This window comes from Micromys minutus (genome assembly GCF_963924665.1).
Source record: "Micromys minutus genome assembly, chromosome: 13".
Lineage (NCBI taxonomy): Eukaryota > Metazoa > Chordata > Mammalia > Rodentia > Muridae > Micromys > Micromys minutus.
In genome coordinates this window covers 38,661,049-38,679,160 of record NC_137982.1, presented here as the reverse complement: position 1 = coordinate 38,679,160, position 18,112 = coordinate 38,661,049, and the positions used below count along the sequence as shown (strand labels likewise).

Below are 18,112 nucleotides of genomic sequence, written 5' to 3'. Positions count from 1 at the left end.
CATGTGTAATTGTTTGTGTGTGTGTGTTGGGAGGAGATAAACTTTAGTCACTGATGAACTCTTCTGTGATAATGTTCATACCCTATTATTTTTAGAGGGGAGAAACAGCTGCAAAGCCTTTTGGGTAAAATTAAGATAATAATAATGGCAGAGTTTTATTTTTTCCTTCTAGACATTTATAAACACACACCTCATTTTGATTCTGCTGGAATAGCTTTAATATAGAACAGTATGTATTAGTTGGGGTTTTATTGCTTTGAAGCAACACCATGACCAAGGAAACTTCCAGGAAAGAGAACATTTAATTGGGTCTGGCTTACAGTTCCAAAGGTTCAGTCCATTTTGATCATGGCTGCTGAAGTATGGTGCTGGAGAAGCTGAGAGTTCTTCATCTGGATCTGAAGAAGGTCAAAAGTAGACTGTCTTTTTGTGGGCAGCCAGGGAGGGACTCACTTCTGCACTGAGTGGAGCTTGAGGGCTAGGAGACCTCAAAGCCCACCTACACAGAGACACTTTCCCTTCAACAGTGCCACAACTATTCCATCAAGGCCACACCTTCTGAGAGTGCCACTTCCTAGGGGCCAATCAAACTCAATCTACCACACAGTGCTTTGCCATTAAATGCACTTAAAGCCCACATGTATAGTCCAGACCATAATTAAGATGGCTAGATGTGAACAAGGGGTCTGCCTGGCATACATGGTTGATAAGTTTTAGCTAAGACCATCAGTATTGGTTTTATCCCCCAGGAAAGCCACTGTTTTGTCCTGTGTCAACCACTGCCTTTTACAGAGCCTCCTGGAAACCACAAGTTCCACACAGCCAAGCCATTTATGCTGTTTTAATGTTTAATTTTTGGCTTTAAGAAAATAAAGATATTGAATATTATCCATTGTTTTAACTCAGGCATTCTCAATTCATGGAGTTCTCAGGCTATAACTGTGAAGTATGAAACCCCTGGTTGTCATCAGATTTTGGGGCTGACATCCTGATAGGGGAGATACTCAGGCAGGACAACAAGGACTGCTCACTTTTTCAGGACGGATGTTCATTTTGTCATGGACAGAGGTCGTGGAGGTTAACTTAGAGAAATAGGTGCCAGGACTGGATGATTCCTAATTTGGTCAAAGAACAAAGAATGTGTAAAGGATCTTAAAGTCCTCCACAGTACAAAGGATGTGGGACACTTCATGAAAACAGAGGTCCAGATTTGAGGGTATGGTTGCTGCATATTAGATGAACACAATGTGGTTACTGTTTCACTGTCTGAGTTGAGATGGAAGCTGAGGGGATGAGTCTTGGCTGCAGTACTAAGAGCTAGGCAGCACAAGGCACTGGAAAGTTTGGGGTCCCAGTATTCTTATGTATAAAATGAGGCAGGGAGTAGATTCATGGAACAGTTAGGAAAGCAAGGCAGAATGAGGAAAATGCTCTTATTAAAAAAAAAGAAGAAGAAACAAGGAAAAAAAAATAGGTCTTTTAATACTCCCAGGCACTTTCAGGTTTATTTAGGTTTTACTGAGAATTTTCACCAGTTCAAAGGAGATTTTCTAAGACAGCAACCCTGATTTTCCCTCACTTCATTCACCCCATCTCTTGCCATAGAGGTAAAGTAAATGGATGGTGGGGGTGGGGTGGGGTGAGGGGGTGGGGTGAGGGGAATAGAAGTATAGATTATACATAGCCCTAAGATTTCCCACGGGTTTGTCTGTTCTGTAGGGTCTGTCTTGATGATCCAAGCACAGCTTAGGTGATCCTCGGTGGCCCTACTGGCACAGAAGGGTCTAAGAATCAGTTCTGTCTGGACCCGTGCAGGTAGGAGGTGGGTCCTCCTAGCCCAGAAAGGTACCGGGCTCGCTGGACTCCCGGATTCAGCCTCATGCTAGGTCACGAACTTGGGAAGGCGACAGTGGGACCTAGGGAGCCTGCGATCGAGGTCCCCGAGCGACAGGAGAGTGACAGCAGCGCCCCCGAGTGCCCAGGCCAAGCGCTGGGCCCGCAGGCTGGCGCGCCATCCCCCCCCCCCCCGCACCGCTCCTCCCGGTCCCCACCCTCCTCCTCCGCCCCCGCCCCTCCCCCGCTCCCCGCCCCACCGCGTCCCAGCCGCCCCGGCCGAGAGCGCAGGCGGCCCTGCCACCCACCGCACCTGCAGGGCGCTCGCTGCCTGCAACCGCTCGGCACTGCTGGACCCCAGCCTTTCTTCGCTTTCGCCTCGCGGTCGATGACTCCCTAGACCCCTGGCCTACGATCATGACCACGACCCTGCAAGATGGGCAGAGCGCCGCGGGCCGGGCTGGTGCCCAGGACTCGCCACTGGCAGTGCAGGTGTGCGGAGCTGCCCCTGGTAAGGGAGACGCCCAGGACCCGGCGCAGGTCCCCGGACTGCACGCGCTGTCCCCCGACTCCGATGCGACCCGCCGCGGTGCCATAGACAGGTAGGCAGCTTCGTGGGGGTGTCCGGGTCAGCAACCCGCTCTGGGGTGTGGAGGCGGCCCAGGGGTGAGAATGTGCCCAGCGCCCGACCAAGTTTGGAAAGTGTCTGAAGACAATTCCCTTGGAGCCGCCTCCAGTGGGGTCAGCAGGGCATCGCGATCTGGAGGTGCCCAGTTATAAATAGTATCAGGGGGTGGTGAAGAGCCATCTGTCTCACCTTTGCTCTTTGGTGTGAACCAGGAGGCTATACTCCAGACTGACCACGGGCAGCTGCTGGGTGGCCCTTTTCCTACTACACTATAGGCTTCAAAGGTCCAAGCTGGACTGTTCACCTCCCGCGTAGTCTTCCAAGGACCCTGGAGAGGCCGAGCAGGGATTGACTTCTGAGCAGTCTTTATGTTCCCTAGGATAGAGCAGAGGTTTTCCAAGGTTTGTCATACGTTAGGAAAGAAAAAGGCCAGAACAGCTTAAGAATCTGTGGCCCTTTGCAGTCACAGTTGTAAATACCACTCCTGCTTCTTTGTCAGGATTGCAAAGCACTCTGACTTCAGTCAAGTTAAAATAACTCCCCAGTGACCTAGCGTACGTTCGTGCTAACACATTCTGTTGACTTACCTTCCGAGGACTTGCCTTGATATATATCTATAAGCACTTGAAAAATTAGCAGACTGTGTGGGCAACATTGTGAATGAATTTCTAAGTGAGATGAACCACATCTATAGTTAATAAATCATAACTTCCAGCAGTGATGAGTAAAAAAATTCCTGGGGATGAGTTCACTGGATGTAACTTACAGATTTTTGTCAGTTTAATAGGCGCCAGGAAATGGCGAACTCCTCTGGGTAATGTTTGCATAAATCATGATGCAGCCTGAATTGGTGTTCAGGAAAACCCTAAGTACAGGAAATGGAGTGTCCCTGACTCCTGAGGGTTTTTTTTTTTTTTTCCTTTTCTTTTCTTTTTCTGTCTGTGCTCGTGAGGTGGGGTGGGGCCGGTGCTATAGAATTGTTTGTGGCAATTGGCATATTTTATTTTGACCCATGGATCCTACATCCTAGCCCTTCCTTTCTGTACACTGACTCATACAGTGTCAGCCTTGTCACCGAGTGAAACACATTAGCCTTAACAACGCTCTGTCCCCTGACAGCAATTATATTTTATATTCTGTTTTATGCAAATGACGTCCTATGTTCTCTTGGTGTAGGAGAAACGAGAACGATCTGGATGTTCTGGAAACGCCTTCCATTCCCAACCCCTTTCCCGAGCTCTGCTGCTCACCAATCACATCTGTGCTGTCAGCGGGCCTGCTTCCCAGAGCAGAGTCAAGGGAGAAACAGGTATGCACTTCCAAATTTGGGAAACCTCAATGTCTCCGGAGGCTTAGGCCCACACTGCCTTCCAGAGTTTCGCAAAAAGACATTGAAAGAGAATTTGCTTGGCCTAGGCTGCATTTCCCTTGACTGAAGAAGGCTCTTGGGATGATGCTCCTTTTGGGATTCAGTTTCCTCAGCTGTGGAGTGGGAATGTCAAAAGGTTCCCTCTAGGGTTCTGGGGAGAGAGTAGGGTTGAAAGTGTACCTGTCCTGACTGCTACTGTCACTCGACAGGTAATCAGGACAGGTGCATGGGACAACAGGCACCGTTCTCACATCAGTCTTAATTGGAAGGGGTAGACGACCGTATCAGGTGAGAAGGGGGCCGTTGTTTCCTATTTAATGGTGACTTGCCTTATACGCATTTCATATAAGGCCAACCTCTTTTACCAAAGGAAAATGCTGTAAGGAATCAGACAGGGACAGAGCAATGGCTCAGTAGGTGATGGCCTTTCCTATGAAGCTGGAGGACCTGAGTTAGATTCCTGAGACCTAATAGAAGGAGATAATTTACTCCCAAAAGTAATCCTCAAACTTCTTCATGGGTTCTGGAGTATTGATTTGTATATTTGAGAACACACACACACACACACACACACACACACACACACACACACACACATACACACATGCTACTGTTTTTTCTAAGGAAAGGTAATTGGAGTTTGGGGATCAAAATATTTCCCAGTAAGTTTTATTTTTTGGAGACTCCAGTTGCAGAAGGCATCTGGCTTGGAAGTGACGATAAGAAAATGGATTTTGTTTTTATGATCTTCTTTCTTGTTTGAGACTAAATCACACAAATCAGACAGCAAAGCCTAAGCCACCAAGAGACGATACCTCATGACTATACATTTTAGGAGAGAAAAAAAAGCAACACATCCTAGAATTACTGATCTCTTCTCGTGGACTCATTCCAGTTTTGAACCAACAAAATAAAGAACAGCTTCACTTGTCAAAACCCATCTGCTTTATTTTGTTTGTTTGTTTTTTTTTTTTGTTTGTTTTAGGGCTGGTGGTCTTTAATACTCAGATACCTGTGGTAAAGTGAGGAAAGGAAACAGGTAGCCTCCCACTTATTCTCATATATATATATATATATATATATCATACATACACATATATCACATATATACATATATATATCACATACATACATATCCACCCACACATATGAGTGTATAAGTAAAAGAAATTTTATATATATATATATATATATATATATATATATAAACTTCTGATTGGTTCAGTGATGTAGTTTTACTTGGGAAGACAGGAGATACTCTGGGGAGCAGACATGAGTATTTCCATGCAGCAATGGATAACAACAGAAGGTATGTGCACAGGAATATCACAGGTGTGCAGCACTATGTAATGGGTAGTATAGAGGCTGGAAGTCAATGTCAAGTGCACACACACACACACACACACACACACACACACACACTCGGGTTCTTACATTCATTTTCATGTGGAGTTTAGAGGTCAGCGTTCTGAATTGTTATCTGCTTTCATAAATGCCAGGGATCAAATTCAGGTCATCTCACTTGAGCCATCTTGTAAGCTCCCCCTCCCCAACCTTATTTGTTCAGACAGTGTCTCTCATTGAACACGGAACTCACCAGCTTTCCCAGATTGGCTGCCCAGTGAGCTCCAGGGAACTAACTGTCCCCAATTTTACAAATGGAAACTATGATGTCTGACTTTTGGAAGTGAAATTTTCATAGCTGTCTGGTTCATCCACATTTTTGGGGGGGACAGGATTGGGACCTGATAGTGGATTGGGAGAGATTAAATGGGTCTATTCTAAAAAGCTTTTTTATCAGAGTGAGATTTGAAGTCTGACTTTACACAGCTTTTCTGAACTATCCAAGCACCCAGTTTAGGTATGTAGTTAGGATGACAGGCTTAACAGTGGCCTTTGTATGGTTGGCTCTCTCATCCTGGATGGGCAAGAATGTGAACGGTGTTAGCATAACATTCAGTTGGGGGAATTTAGTTAACAATTTCTTCAAGCCACACATCTTTCACATTGTCCTAGACAGTCAGCACCTAGTCAGGCGGCGATTCCTCCCTGCCAAAGAGTGATTGGCGAAGTAAAGATGTGGTCTGTAATTAGAGATAGAGGGCAGAGCGGAAGAACAGTAGAAAGAATGATTGGCAAGGCTTTATTTTGTGAATAAACACAGGATACTTCTGTGTCAAAGAAATACAAGTAGAGCAAGCTGGGTTCAGGATGCAAAGGGAGACTAGATATTAATGTGTTTATGCTAACGTGCTCAACTTGACAAAATCTACATGGGCCTCAGGGCATACCTGCAGGGATCATTTTGATTTGTTCCAATTGAAGTGGGAAGGATACTTACTGTGGGTTGGACCGCTCTGGCCAGAGATCTTGGACTGGGGAAGATGGAGAATATGGTAAGTTGAGTAAGCATGCATTCATACATCCACCTCTCTTTCCCACGGATGCGATGGGACTAACTACTTCAATCCTGACTACTGTGACTTCCCCGGCAATATGGACTACAACCTAGAATGTTACCCGAAATAAACCTTCTCCTTCTGGAATTCGGAGAGAATGAGATAAGATGGGTCTCAGATCCAGGTGGAGTCTGGCGGTCCAGAGAAGGGCAGTGGGTTTTACATTCCCAAGTTCGAAAGTAGGGAAAAGATGACAGGATGCTCGCTCCAGCAGGTTTCCTTTCTGCCCTTGCAGCCTGTATCTAGCCTGGCGGAAGACATTGTACACACTCACAGGCAGCTGGACCTACTTTCGAGCTAGAGCTCACTGACTTACTGAGTCCATTCCCTGAGGGGTGTTCTTCATCCCAAAGACAGTTTTGAAAACTTCTTCTTAGGCTCAGGACTGACATGTGTCAAGGAAAGATTTATTTTCCTTTTTTACTTGTTTCCCTTCTTACCTTGCCTAGATGTTACCTGGAGAATTGATCCTTTTATGTTAATTACTTCTGTTTCTTTGTGTCTGACAATAATAGTTACTTAAAGTATCCCTTCTTTTAAAATCTGTGATCTAGAAAAGTTACATTAAAAATGACTTTCATTGTGTAAAGAAATGTCATTTCTAATTTATGATAGGGATTTTTTAGGAAATTCTTTTTTTTTTTTTTACATATTTTAAGCATTTATGCACAAAAGTACGCGAATACATTTTTGTCAGTAATTGATTTTTTTTATAGGTTTGATAGCATGCATTAAAATCTTACTAGTTACAATGAGCATAAAGTACATGTAAAACAAGATGTAACCTGAAAATAGTCAAAGTTTTCTTGGTATGTAAAGATTAAGCATAATGATTTTTCATTTTCTTTTTTTTTGGCCTTTGTTTTTTTCTTGAACTTCATATAGTCTGTGAGTTTTCTTTACGGATGGGTGCTAAAGACCCGTTACTTGAAGAATAAGAAACAAATAAGAGGTTTTGATCCTCAGAGATGAATCATTTATCTTGTTTTCTAGGCCTTCGATAATTTTTGAGCCTAGACACCAGCTCGCGTGTAAGTTCTGGTCAGTTCCCCCCCCCCCCCCCAGGACTGTCTAGGATAGCTAATGCAGAATAAAGTGCCTGGACAGTTTAGAGATTCAGCCTAGTGAAAAACTGTGTCATTGAATGCTGGAGTTGAGAGAGATACTTGACATCGTCTACTGCCCTACTTCCACAGATCTGTAAATTGTGTCTAAGCATTGCTAGGTGCTTAACAGTGATGTAATTGGGACTTGGCATTTGTGTGTCTTGAGGATTTGACAGGAGGATATTTTTAGGAGGAATTTAAATTTCCAGTGTAAAAGGACCATATAACTAGTCTAAGCAATAAACTCTTTCAAACATTCTTAGCCACAGGCTCACCTATAAAACAGGATAGTGGGTCCAACTAATGTCATTTGTTAATAGTCGCCTAAGGGTGTGGCATTTCTCTGTCCTTTTCTCCCTGTTCTGAATTACAGCTCTCTGATTTTCATCTGTGGCTGTGCTCTCCCAAATTTTATAGGAAAAACTCATCAAATAATTAGCTACATTAAACTTCCTAGTCAATTGCTGTCAGCAATTAGAACTGACATTTCTTTACACAATGAAAACCATTTTGAGCATAAGTAACTTTTCTAGATCATGGGTTTTAAAGGAAGGAATACTCTAAATAGTATGTTCAAATATATTTGTTAGTATTGTTAATAACCAAATTTCATATGCTGTTCATGGTCCTTGGAAAATATACCAGAAGAATATTAGAATGTAGTAGTGGGTCATGGTAGTCTGACTTGTCAGTCTAGTACTTAGGGAGTGAGAAGGATTGTTAGCTCCTAACCATGTATGCATAGTGCATCTAAAATTATAATATCTTTAATGTGCTTTGTGGCTAATCATAATTTTGTTTAGTCTGTTCTGTTACATTTTTTATCCCTCCCTTCTCTCCCTCCGTCTCTCCATTTTCTTTTTCTTTTTTCTTTTCTTTTCTTTTTTTTTTTTTTTTTTTTTGAGTCAGGATTTTATTATGTAACCCCAGCTGACCTGGAACTTACTATGTAGATAACCCTGACATTGAATCCACAGAGATCTACCTGCCCTGCCTCCCAAGTGCTGGGAGTAATGGTGAGAACTGTAACCCTTGTAGCGTTTTAAAATACACTTTAGGAAAACCAAGAGTGTCTCCTGAATACTTAAGCCATTAGTTTTCCATAGTCATTGCCTTGGATTTCCCGAGGAAATTTCCTCTAATGCGTCAACGATGTTTATCCCTGTCTTCAAATTAAATGTCCTTTTATGTCACTGTGGTGGCAATTATTATCCTACCATGTATGTGTGAAGCCTGTATGTGTGGTCCAGAGTACTCATATTCATTGTTCTAACACACGTAGAAATAGAAAGAAATTCTACCCTCCCGCTCTGTTTCCAAGCTTAGTGCTTATCAAGACTTTGACAAGTTACTTCATCTATTCTTTTAAGAAAATGTGATTTTAGGAGTAAATCTTGGACATTCTGTCATTGTAGCTCTATCTAGTTTTTATATGTGATCCCTGAAAAATAAATTGAAAAGCTATAATCTGAATAGTAGTATTTCCTAATAGGTATAATTTCTTGATATCATCTGCAACTACTTATAATCAAATTTCCTCAGTTGAAACAACACATGAAATCCTCACATTACATATTGATTATGCTTCAAGCGTCTAAGAACATTAGCCCTTTGAGAATCTGAAATCATCTTCAGACAGAAACATCATAAATTGTACTTAGGCCTCCAAGCTATTCTACAAAATTCCATATAATGTGAAATTAAATACATATATCTATACATATACACACAAATGCAGGAAGAATAATAAAAACAATACTTGTTTTATTATTAGAGTGTCAAATGAATCTCTGTAACAGCCATTAGTTACTCCTGACTGCTGCTCCTTGATGAATACCGTTGTTATTTTGAAGAACGTGAGAATGTGCAGATCTTTGTAGCACTATTAAAGTAGGCTGCAAGGGTCAAGGCTTCTCAATAGGTGCTCACAAAAGCACTTTCCATGGAGAACTTGGACTATTTACAGACGTCCTTGAAGAATAATGTCCCCAAGAAGAACCAGGGGAAATGAACTCTTTACACATTTCCTTTGCTGGGTGCACAAAATCAGCTGTTTTCTTCTCTGCCACTTTTAGACTCTGTCAATATGCCTTTGGAAAGCTGTGGAGAAATCTGTTCAGTTGAGAGAAGGTGGGGATACCGCAAATGGACTTTGGTTAGTAGTTTAGCCATGTATTGATTAGGGGAAACAGAACCTCACATGAACTGGCCTGGAAAGTTATGTTTTAGTATCCAAAGAACAAAACTTTACTGGTCTCATGAGAAATTGGAATTGCAAAGTCAAAAGTCAGGGAAAAAGTATACACACACACAAAAACAAGGCAACCAAGCTCTCTCTCTTTCCTCCTACAAACACATCATCTACCCTGTGCTTTTTCCAGCTTCACTTTGCCCTCTTAAGTTCTGCATTGCTGTTCACCAGTGGCTTCCCCTTGGCTCTCTTAGGTTCAGTTTGTAAAACCTGACAAGAGTCTGTCTATCCAGCTTTGAAACAGTTGTGGTCAAGGGAGCGAGAGCCCTAGATCACGCAGCCTCCTCAGCTAGTGTGTGGGAGATTTTTCTGGGAAGCACAGGTTCAATAAATGTGGAATAAAGAGAAAGGGTGGGGGAACAACCTCAGGTATAAAAAAGAGCTGTATCAGAGTGTGCAGCTGAGAGCACACCAAAGCTAACCATTAACAGACATGTGTGACAGGTGGTGACTGCTGGTCTGCTGTCTGACTGTGTGCTCTTCTTAATGTCCAGTTGTTTGCTTTGATTCATGTATTTTACATGAAGCCCAGTTACTAAACAGCGCTTCCAGTTCATGCCACTTTTTCTGAGGAGATGAGCTTCAGGGGTCTTGAGCTTTAGGAAGCACCCTGGCCTCTGATGACGGAGCGCTCAATTCAGCGTCATCTTCACCTCATGTGAGTTGCCTTCATTTACCGCAGAAGATGGATGTCTCTTCATCTTGTACAGTGTTCCTGGCACATCACCACCTACCTCAGAGGATTCCAGTTTGAAGATTACTTTCAACACTTGTTTAATGTTGAAGGCACATTTGCAGTCCATTTTCAGTTTTCACTCTCTAAAAAGCTTGGCTTCTGTTTTGTTTGGTTTCCCTCGGGGTACAGATTATAGATCATGTTCTATCAGGGGAGAGAAAAATAGAGTCATCCATTGTTCAGGATAAATGTGTATCTTAATATAATAATTCCTCAGACTTTCATGTATTTCTTTGGAGAATGCGAATTTGTCTACAACAGTAGTAAATTCTATTGTGTGAATAATACCCATATATTTAGATAAGAGATTAACAAACAGGAATTTTTCTTTTTTTATGAACTTCAAGGACAGATCAAGAGAGAACCTAAGAAGTGATCATAGGCTCTGGTCCTGGCAAAGGAATAGAAAGAAGGATTCTGGGTTAATTTAGAGGCCGTGTGAGAATGAAGACAAAAATGAGAGACTCCCTTGCCTCACAGGCTTTCTTGCAGTCTCATATTTAATACTTTTCAAAGCCAGGAAGAAAATACACACAAGAATTACACGGAATTACACGGAAATTACATAGAAAATACACAGAAGATTTGAGAGCCCTAGTTTGTTCATAAATATCTCTATTCCTAAAGGTCATTAGTAAAGTGCAGATTTATCCACATACTTTATCCCATAGGTGAAATGCTGTATATGGCGTCTTTGATGTCCCTCTTAATTCGAGAGCATAGAGTACTTACACCATTCTGGGTACCACGCTTAGTTTTGTGTCTGTGGGATGGTGTGAGTCAGTGTGTGGTGACTGAAAGGTTTTAGTGTGGGGACCGGCATGCCTGTTATTAAACCATGCTACTGCTTCTGACAAGAGCAGTATCAGACCACTGTAGAAGACAGAGGAACCATGGGAGGATGCCTTTTTCACCTTCTCACTAGATGGTCCCTCAGTCTGTTTTCTGAGCTTCTTCCATGGTCACTGCACCACTATGCATCTGTGGTGAGAACGGGCAAGGGAGAGCAGATCCTTGGCCATGGGGAGAGTGGGAATAAGAAGGCCTGGTTAAAGTAAGTATGGCACAGCAAGTCAAGAGTCAACTATCAAAAAGAGAACCAGGTGGTCATTACATGTCGGAGGCGGAGGGCTGTGTTGCTGAGCCAAGTGCTTAAACTGGGACAATAAAAGGAGATTAGATGGGAACATTTGAGGCTGTCATAGGCCCAATCAGCACTTAACTGCAGTTGGCTTCCTGGGTTTGGACTGGCTTTTGCCCAAATTCTTCTTCAAATTCTTTCTGTTCTACCCTCCTACCCTTTATGTGGTTGTTAAAGACAAAACAACCAGGATATGGCAAAGAGACATGGATCAGGATAGGCTACTGGCACTTGTAAATGAAGCCTAGGACCTCAAAACATTTATAGAAAAACAAAACAAAACAGACCTCAGTGTCTTTCTCTGGTTGAAAAATTTTTATCATTTAAAGATAGCATCTCTTCCTTTGACCTATGGTACTGGACGTGGTTGGACCTGTCTTGTGGCTCTCATGACTCTCTTGTTTACTTTACCTTTTGCTCATTATACTGTGTTTAGAGGCCTGTCATCCCCTCTGCTGTGAACTGGGCAAGCTTCTTTCTTCTGTCTTAGGGACTGCTTTCTGTGCTTGGAGACTTTTCCCTAGCTCTGCATAGAGCCAATGCTATTCATTTAGGTTTTGGCATAATATACCACTGCCACAGTTCTTTGGCAGTAATGTGCATGACACGGCTTTCCTCCTCCTCCTCCTCCTCCTCCTCTTCCTCCTCCTCCTCCTCCTCCTCCTCCTCCTCCTCCTCCTCCTTTACCTTCACTGCCTCCACCTCATCCCCCCTATCCACTTACATTTCTTAGTTTAGTTCCTTCACTGTACTTTCTTGACCCAACTTATTTTTTTTTAATCTGTTTGGCCTATTTATTGTTTTTCCATCCAAATGAATTCATTGTTCCTGGGTTCTTTTGTTGAAAATGAGTGAATAAAGGGATTATTGATGGGCAATGCCCAATGGAAACCCAGTTTTATCAAATTGTTCCTGTCCTAGTCCAACCACAATCAATTATCTTCACTAAAATTTAAAAGTTACCACAGTTTAATTAGAATATCCTATTTACAAAACAGACACATAACAGGACTAATTGGACTTAATATAATATTTTACTTTAGTTATTAGGGTGTGTTTGTTATCTGTAATAAAATTAGGAGAGACATTTTCAATTTTACACATTATTTTCATGTGTTATTCTCATAAATGCTAAGTACTCGCGGCACCACTGGACTTTCTTCTGCTTTGTACTGTTTTTACAAAGCCTGCACAGAACACTTAAATACAACTATCATTTGCCTGCACTTGCTCAGCTCGAGGGGAAGACACTTGCAAATGCCCTTCTCAATTGTTTTCCTATTTAGTTTTGAGATGGGGTCTCGCTTTTTTTTTTTCTCCAGCCAGCCTAGAATTTGTTCAGTTAGAGCAGGCAGACCTCACACGTTCAGAGACGTGCTTGGTTCTGCCTCCTGAGTAATTAATTAGTGGGTCCAAGATTACGTAGATCTGAGTTAGTCACCGGAGAGAAAGCACAGACCCCTTAGAAACGAGCCAATGTTCTGCCAGATGGGATGGGAGGGATAACTCAGAGATTTGAGGGCATCAGTTGCCAGGACTTCATCTTTTATATATATATTTACCTAAACTTTACCTCCCTTAGAACTTACTGTGCTCACAGTAGCTTCTCTACTTTGCTCCTTGTCTTAGGGTAGAATAATCCTCAAGGGCATTGCAAACTATTTTTGTTTTTTGTGTGAGATGGAGGAGTCACTGTGTTTTTCACTGCCCTGACACAGTTCGTTATAGGCTTCAGACGTCTTGCTCTGTGTCTGTTTGTTGAGGGTGTGTGATGGTTAGAAAGGATTCAGGCCAATTTGAAATGCTACTTGAGGCATATGAGGCTGGGACAGGACCAGTGACAACCCTGGCTTCCCATTTGTTCACTTTCAATCTTTGGCTTCAGTTGCCTCGTGTCTAGACTGTGAGGCTATAAAGCCTCCAGGGACACAGAGAGAAAAGCTCATCCTTGAGAAAACTAAGTGCTTAAAATGACCTTTGTTATGTATCTCAATTTATTTTCTACTACACTTAATACATATGAATAGGATCTTGCCTGTTGAGAGAAAATGTGCCTAAAAATACCTGAGCCTTTTGCAGAGCACACTTAAAAACAGTAGCAGTACTGGTTAGTTTCTGCCAACTTGACACAAACTTAAGCCACTTGGGAAGAGGGCACCTCCTGGGAGGAATTGCTTTTATCAGACTGATTTTGGATATGTCTGTGGGGGTGTTTTCTTGATTGCTTATTGATGTCGGAGGGCCCAACCCACTGGAAACAGTGCCTCCCCGTTGACTGTGGGGGAAAGCAAGATGTCAGTAAAGCAACGGTCACCTGTGGTTTCTACTTCAGGGTCCTTCCTGGGTTCTTCTGGATGATTGACCATATCGTATAAGTTAAAAGAAGCTTTTTGTTCACTAAGTTGCTTTTGGTTAGTGTGTTATCTCAGCAATTGGAAGCAAACTAGGCCAGTACCAGTGGGACTGGATACCAAGGAAAGTCAGGCTATGTGGTGCCTTTGCAACAGAGCCCTCAAGGCATTCCTTAGACACTCCGAAGCCAGGTAAGGGCTGCAGAATTGTTATGAATTGAGGCACAGCAGCTGGCCTGCTTAGGAAATACCTGGCTTTGGGTATAGTTGCTCCCTTTAAGGGGGGTGAAGTGGCAAGGAAGGAAGTATTAGCCACAAAGCCTTACTGGCTGCTATTGGGAAACTGAGAACTTTGGTCTTTAATAGAATGGGTTTGGGTGGTTGCCAGCATCCAGTAGAGTTAGTGATTTATTCTTCTAAATGCAACTTTTTTTTTGTTCCTGCAAATACTAAGGTTTTGGGATAATAAATTTTAGTTAAAAGTCAAGGATAAAATTTATGCATGATTTCTCTAAAATTTTATGTGCAATTCAACATTGTGATTATACACTAATGAATTGTATTATGAGCTGTTTATTCTAACTCTGCTCAGCTCACATCCTGTTTCATCAGAAAATATTTAAATATGTTCTGCTTTCTAAAACAGCCACATGCTACTGGGTGAGCTAGTTTCTGAAGAATATACTGTTTGCTTTCATCAGAGGCATAAGAAAATTTCACCATGATTAGAATGATATTTAATGTAGACATTTCTAATTTTATACTGGACTTTTATGTAATTACACTCAGAGTTACAACCCAGGAGTGAAATGAACATTCACAGTTCATAGTGTGGGTCTGTGTACACCATAAGATTTCAATGTAACCTGCAGATGTCTTACTCCCTCACCATTATTATTTTTACCATGTGGAATAAAGGATGAGAAGCTTTTAAGGACATACTCAGACCTTGTATGTAGCCATGGTTGACCTTGAACTCACAACGTGACATTTCTTACTGCATCTCCTAAGCTAGAAAAATAATCAGGAACCACCATGCCTGGCAGTCTTGTGGTATTTTATTTAAATTTTCACTCTTTTTAGACATTTCTATTATTCAGTCTAAGCAATAATTTACTGTGTCTTTTAAAAAACGTTTTGACTCAGAATGATATTGATATCACTGTAACAATTGAAGAGTAAAATTTAATTTTATCCGAGAGGAGATTGACTTCTAAGTCTCTCTTTTTTTGTCTCTCTCTGTCTCTGTTTTTCTGTGTCTCTGTTTCTGTTTCTGTCTGTCTGTCTGTCTCTCTCTCTCTTTCTCATTTTCTCTTAACTGATTGCCATGATTAAAATTATGCACCACCTTCTGTGGTTGACATTTTACCCAAAGTGAACAAACTAAATCTGAGGTTTTAAGATTTTGAATAAAATATGTTTAAAACAAGAGACAGAGCATTTTATGAAAATAAACGGTTGGAAAAATTCATGTAAGAGCCTTATGAATGCATTGGTTTGGTCAATGTGTGATTATCACACATTTTCTGTGAATATTAGTTTGAATAAATCTGTATTTATCTAAAAGACTATAAGTCATTATTGGTAAAGTGGTATTAATAAAATGTCTAGAAAATAAGAAAATAATCCAATCAATAATCTGACTGGATGACATATCTGTTTCAATATAGTCAGTATACCTTTAGGAGGCCCTGATTAGTTTGCAATTGATTGATAGCCAATGATTTTTATCTCAGACTTAAAAGGTTAACACTGTCTTTAGTGGCCTCCCCATTCTCTTTCCTCCTTTTCATCACTCAGATCTTATTACTGTTACAAAATATGTGATAATCAACTTAAGAATCAGCAAGGTTTTGGGTTACGGTTAGGAAGGTTTCTTTTGACGTTGTGGCCTTGTGTCTGTGGGAGTCAGCACACCGTGGTGGGGAGTGCACGATGGGGCAGTGCCATCCACCTCGTGGTAGACCTGAAGTTGCACACAAAGGTGAAGGGTTCTGTGCTAGTACAAAGTTCTCAGCTCATCCCTCCTCCAAGTCCTCACCTCTCAAGGTTTCTGCCACTTAGCAATGATGTCATGTGTACAGACCAAGATATTAATCCACCAGCCTTTGGGAAACCTTCAAGATCCAAACTGTTGTGTTTACACAGCTTAATCTTTCTTCCAGTACATATTACCACCCAGTACTCTTTGTTCACATACTTGTGTTTGCTCGTTGACTTGACTTTAGTAGAACACAAGTTCTTTGAAGGAGGAATTTCTGTTGTGCTAATATCTTAAAGTTTATTTATTTTTAATCATATGTATATGTGTGTATGGAGGGCAGGTACTAATGGAGTACAAAAGAAAATAGTGGATCCCTTGGAATTTGATGAATTGGTGGTTGTAAACTCCCATGGGTGGGTGCTAGAAACTCAGCCTTTTTACCAGCTACGTGTGCTTACAACCCTTTGTGTTAAGGTTTCTATACTCAGTTCCTAGATGGTAAAATATGTATGGCTTTTAGTAGGCACACAATCAATCTTTGCTTAATAAATAAAAATAAAGAGAAAGAGTAAATAAACTGGGAAGAAACAAGAAAGTGAGAGTCTACCTGAGATCCTACTGATTATTTGATGTGAACGAGCTGAGCTTACTTCTTTTGGGGGAAGGTTCTGCTATTGTTAAATGTCGAAAGAGATCCTGGGCAGGGTAAACATCTGAGCATTGTTTTAGTATTATAAGAATATTCTAAATTTGGATCACCCTTGCCAGGAGTGAGTCCTGTTCTTTGTCTCTTGGTCTCCGAATCAGCATTTTCATCTTTTCCAGCACACATGGCAATTAAAAAGCCCATCTACTATAGGGGGCCCGAGTCTGGTATGGTTTTTAGCTAACCCACATTCACAGTGGAAGATTACTTTCATTCTTGGGGAGGGTGGCATGGGCAAGCAGGGTTCAGTACTCAGATGAAAGGGCCACTTTGGTATTATTTAACTGTGCTTTGGCAAGACTCTGGTCAGTGTCTGGTTTCTCTTTGGAGCCATTTTGCATTATATTACAGTACTCTGACTGTGCCAAGCCAAGGAAATTAAGATCAGCTGGAACGCTCAGTTGGTCATTGGCTTGGACTCTTAGGGCACTGGGAACTTGATGACCTCATTTAGGCTGAACCTGCCTTTGTCCCCAAAGCATAAGGGCTCTTTTTACATAGCCACGTCTGCAACTTGGGAGAGTTTCACAGAAGAATGACTCAATAGTGGAAGATATTTGGGTCAACATTGAGTATGGAGTGCATAATACATGTTGACAATTTAATTGAGAAAGATGAAGATGAGGCACCAAGTCCCTTCATCATGACCTTAATCACTGAGTCCTGTGATCGTGGGGGATTATTGGAAGATTGTTTTTTAAGTGTGTGCGCATTTGTCTGTGAGATCAGATGTTGATTCTGGGTGTCTTTTGAAATTCCTCCTATCTTATTGCCTTTGAGACCGGCTCTTTTTATGGAACCCAGAGCTCTCTTATTCAACCAGCTTAGGTGTCCACTCAACCCCAGGAGTCATCCTCTGTCCAACACTTGGATTTGAGGCGTGTGGTGCTGCTAGCTGCAGCTTTTTTATGTGGGTTCTAGGGCATCGAGCTCAGGTCCTGAAACTTTCCTCACAGGCACTTACCTAACTGAGTTGTCTCCTCAGCTCTGAATAGAATGGTTTAAAGAAAACTGAAAGAAATGCTATGGTTCTACTGGCAGGGGTTATGGGTCTTACGTTCTGTTAGTCTGAGAAGATTTGAGAGAATATCCTCCACACAGTAGGACTTGTGATGGGTTCTGTGTGCTCATGATGTGTGAGAAGCTTGTGGGAGGGTCCTCATATGCGAAAACGTTGCATGGTAACCATGGAGAACTCTTTGGTGATGATGATGAGTTTTGGAGACAAGCACTCACTGTATAGCCCTGACTGACCTGAACTCATAGAGAGCTGTTTGCTGTTTTCTCCCACATACTAGAATTAAAGGCAGGTCCTAACAACACATGGCCGGGATTATTAAATTAATTTTAATGAAACATGAGAAGAAAATTTTATTTGGGGATGTATTTGGGAAAAGTGACAGTTAACACAGATTTTTCAGGCAGAGATTAAGTAGCTTAGTAGCATTACTTTCTCTGAGATGCTAAGGGCCATCCATACAAGTGTGGCTCTTTTCATGCTGTGTAGTTTTGATAGAGACATTTACAATGTTCTTTGCTCCCAGTTCT

General features: G+C 41.8%; 1 protein-coding gene across 1 annotated transcript in view; it reads left to right on the top strand.

Annotated features, from left to right (window-relative positions):
• The first annotated feature begins 2,098 nt into the window (after positions 1-2,098).
• GRB14 (growth factor receptor bound protein 14) overlaps positions 2,099-18,112 on the top strand; it is a 103,693-nt gene continuing 87,679 nt past the window's right edge. The window contains exons 1-2 of the mRNA XM_080928058.1: positions 2,099-2,435; positions 3,638-3,770. Of these exons, the coding sequence (XP_080784184.1) occupies positions 2,251-2,435; positions 3,638-3,770 (318 nt within the window). The 5' untranslated portion in view covers positions 2,099-2,250. The remainder of the gene's footprint in view (positions 2,436-3,637; positions 3,771-18,112) is intronic.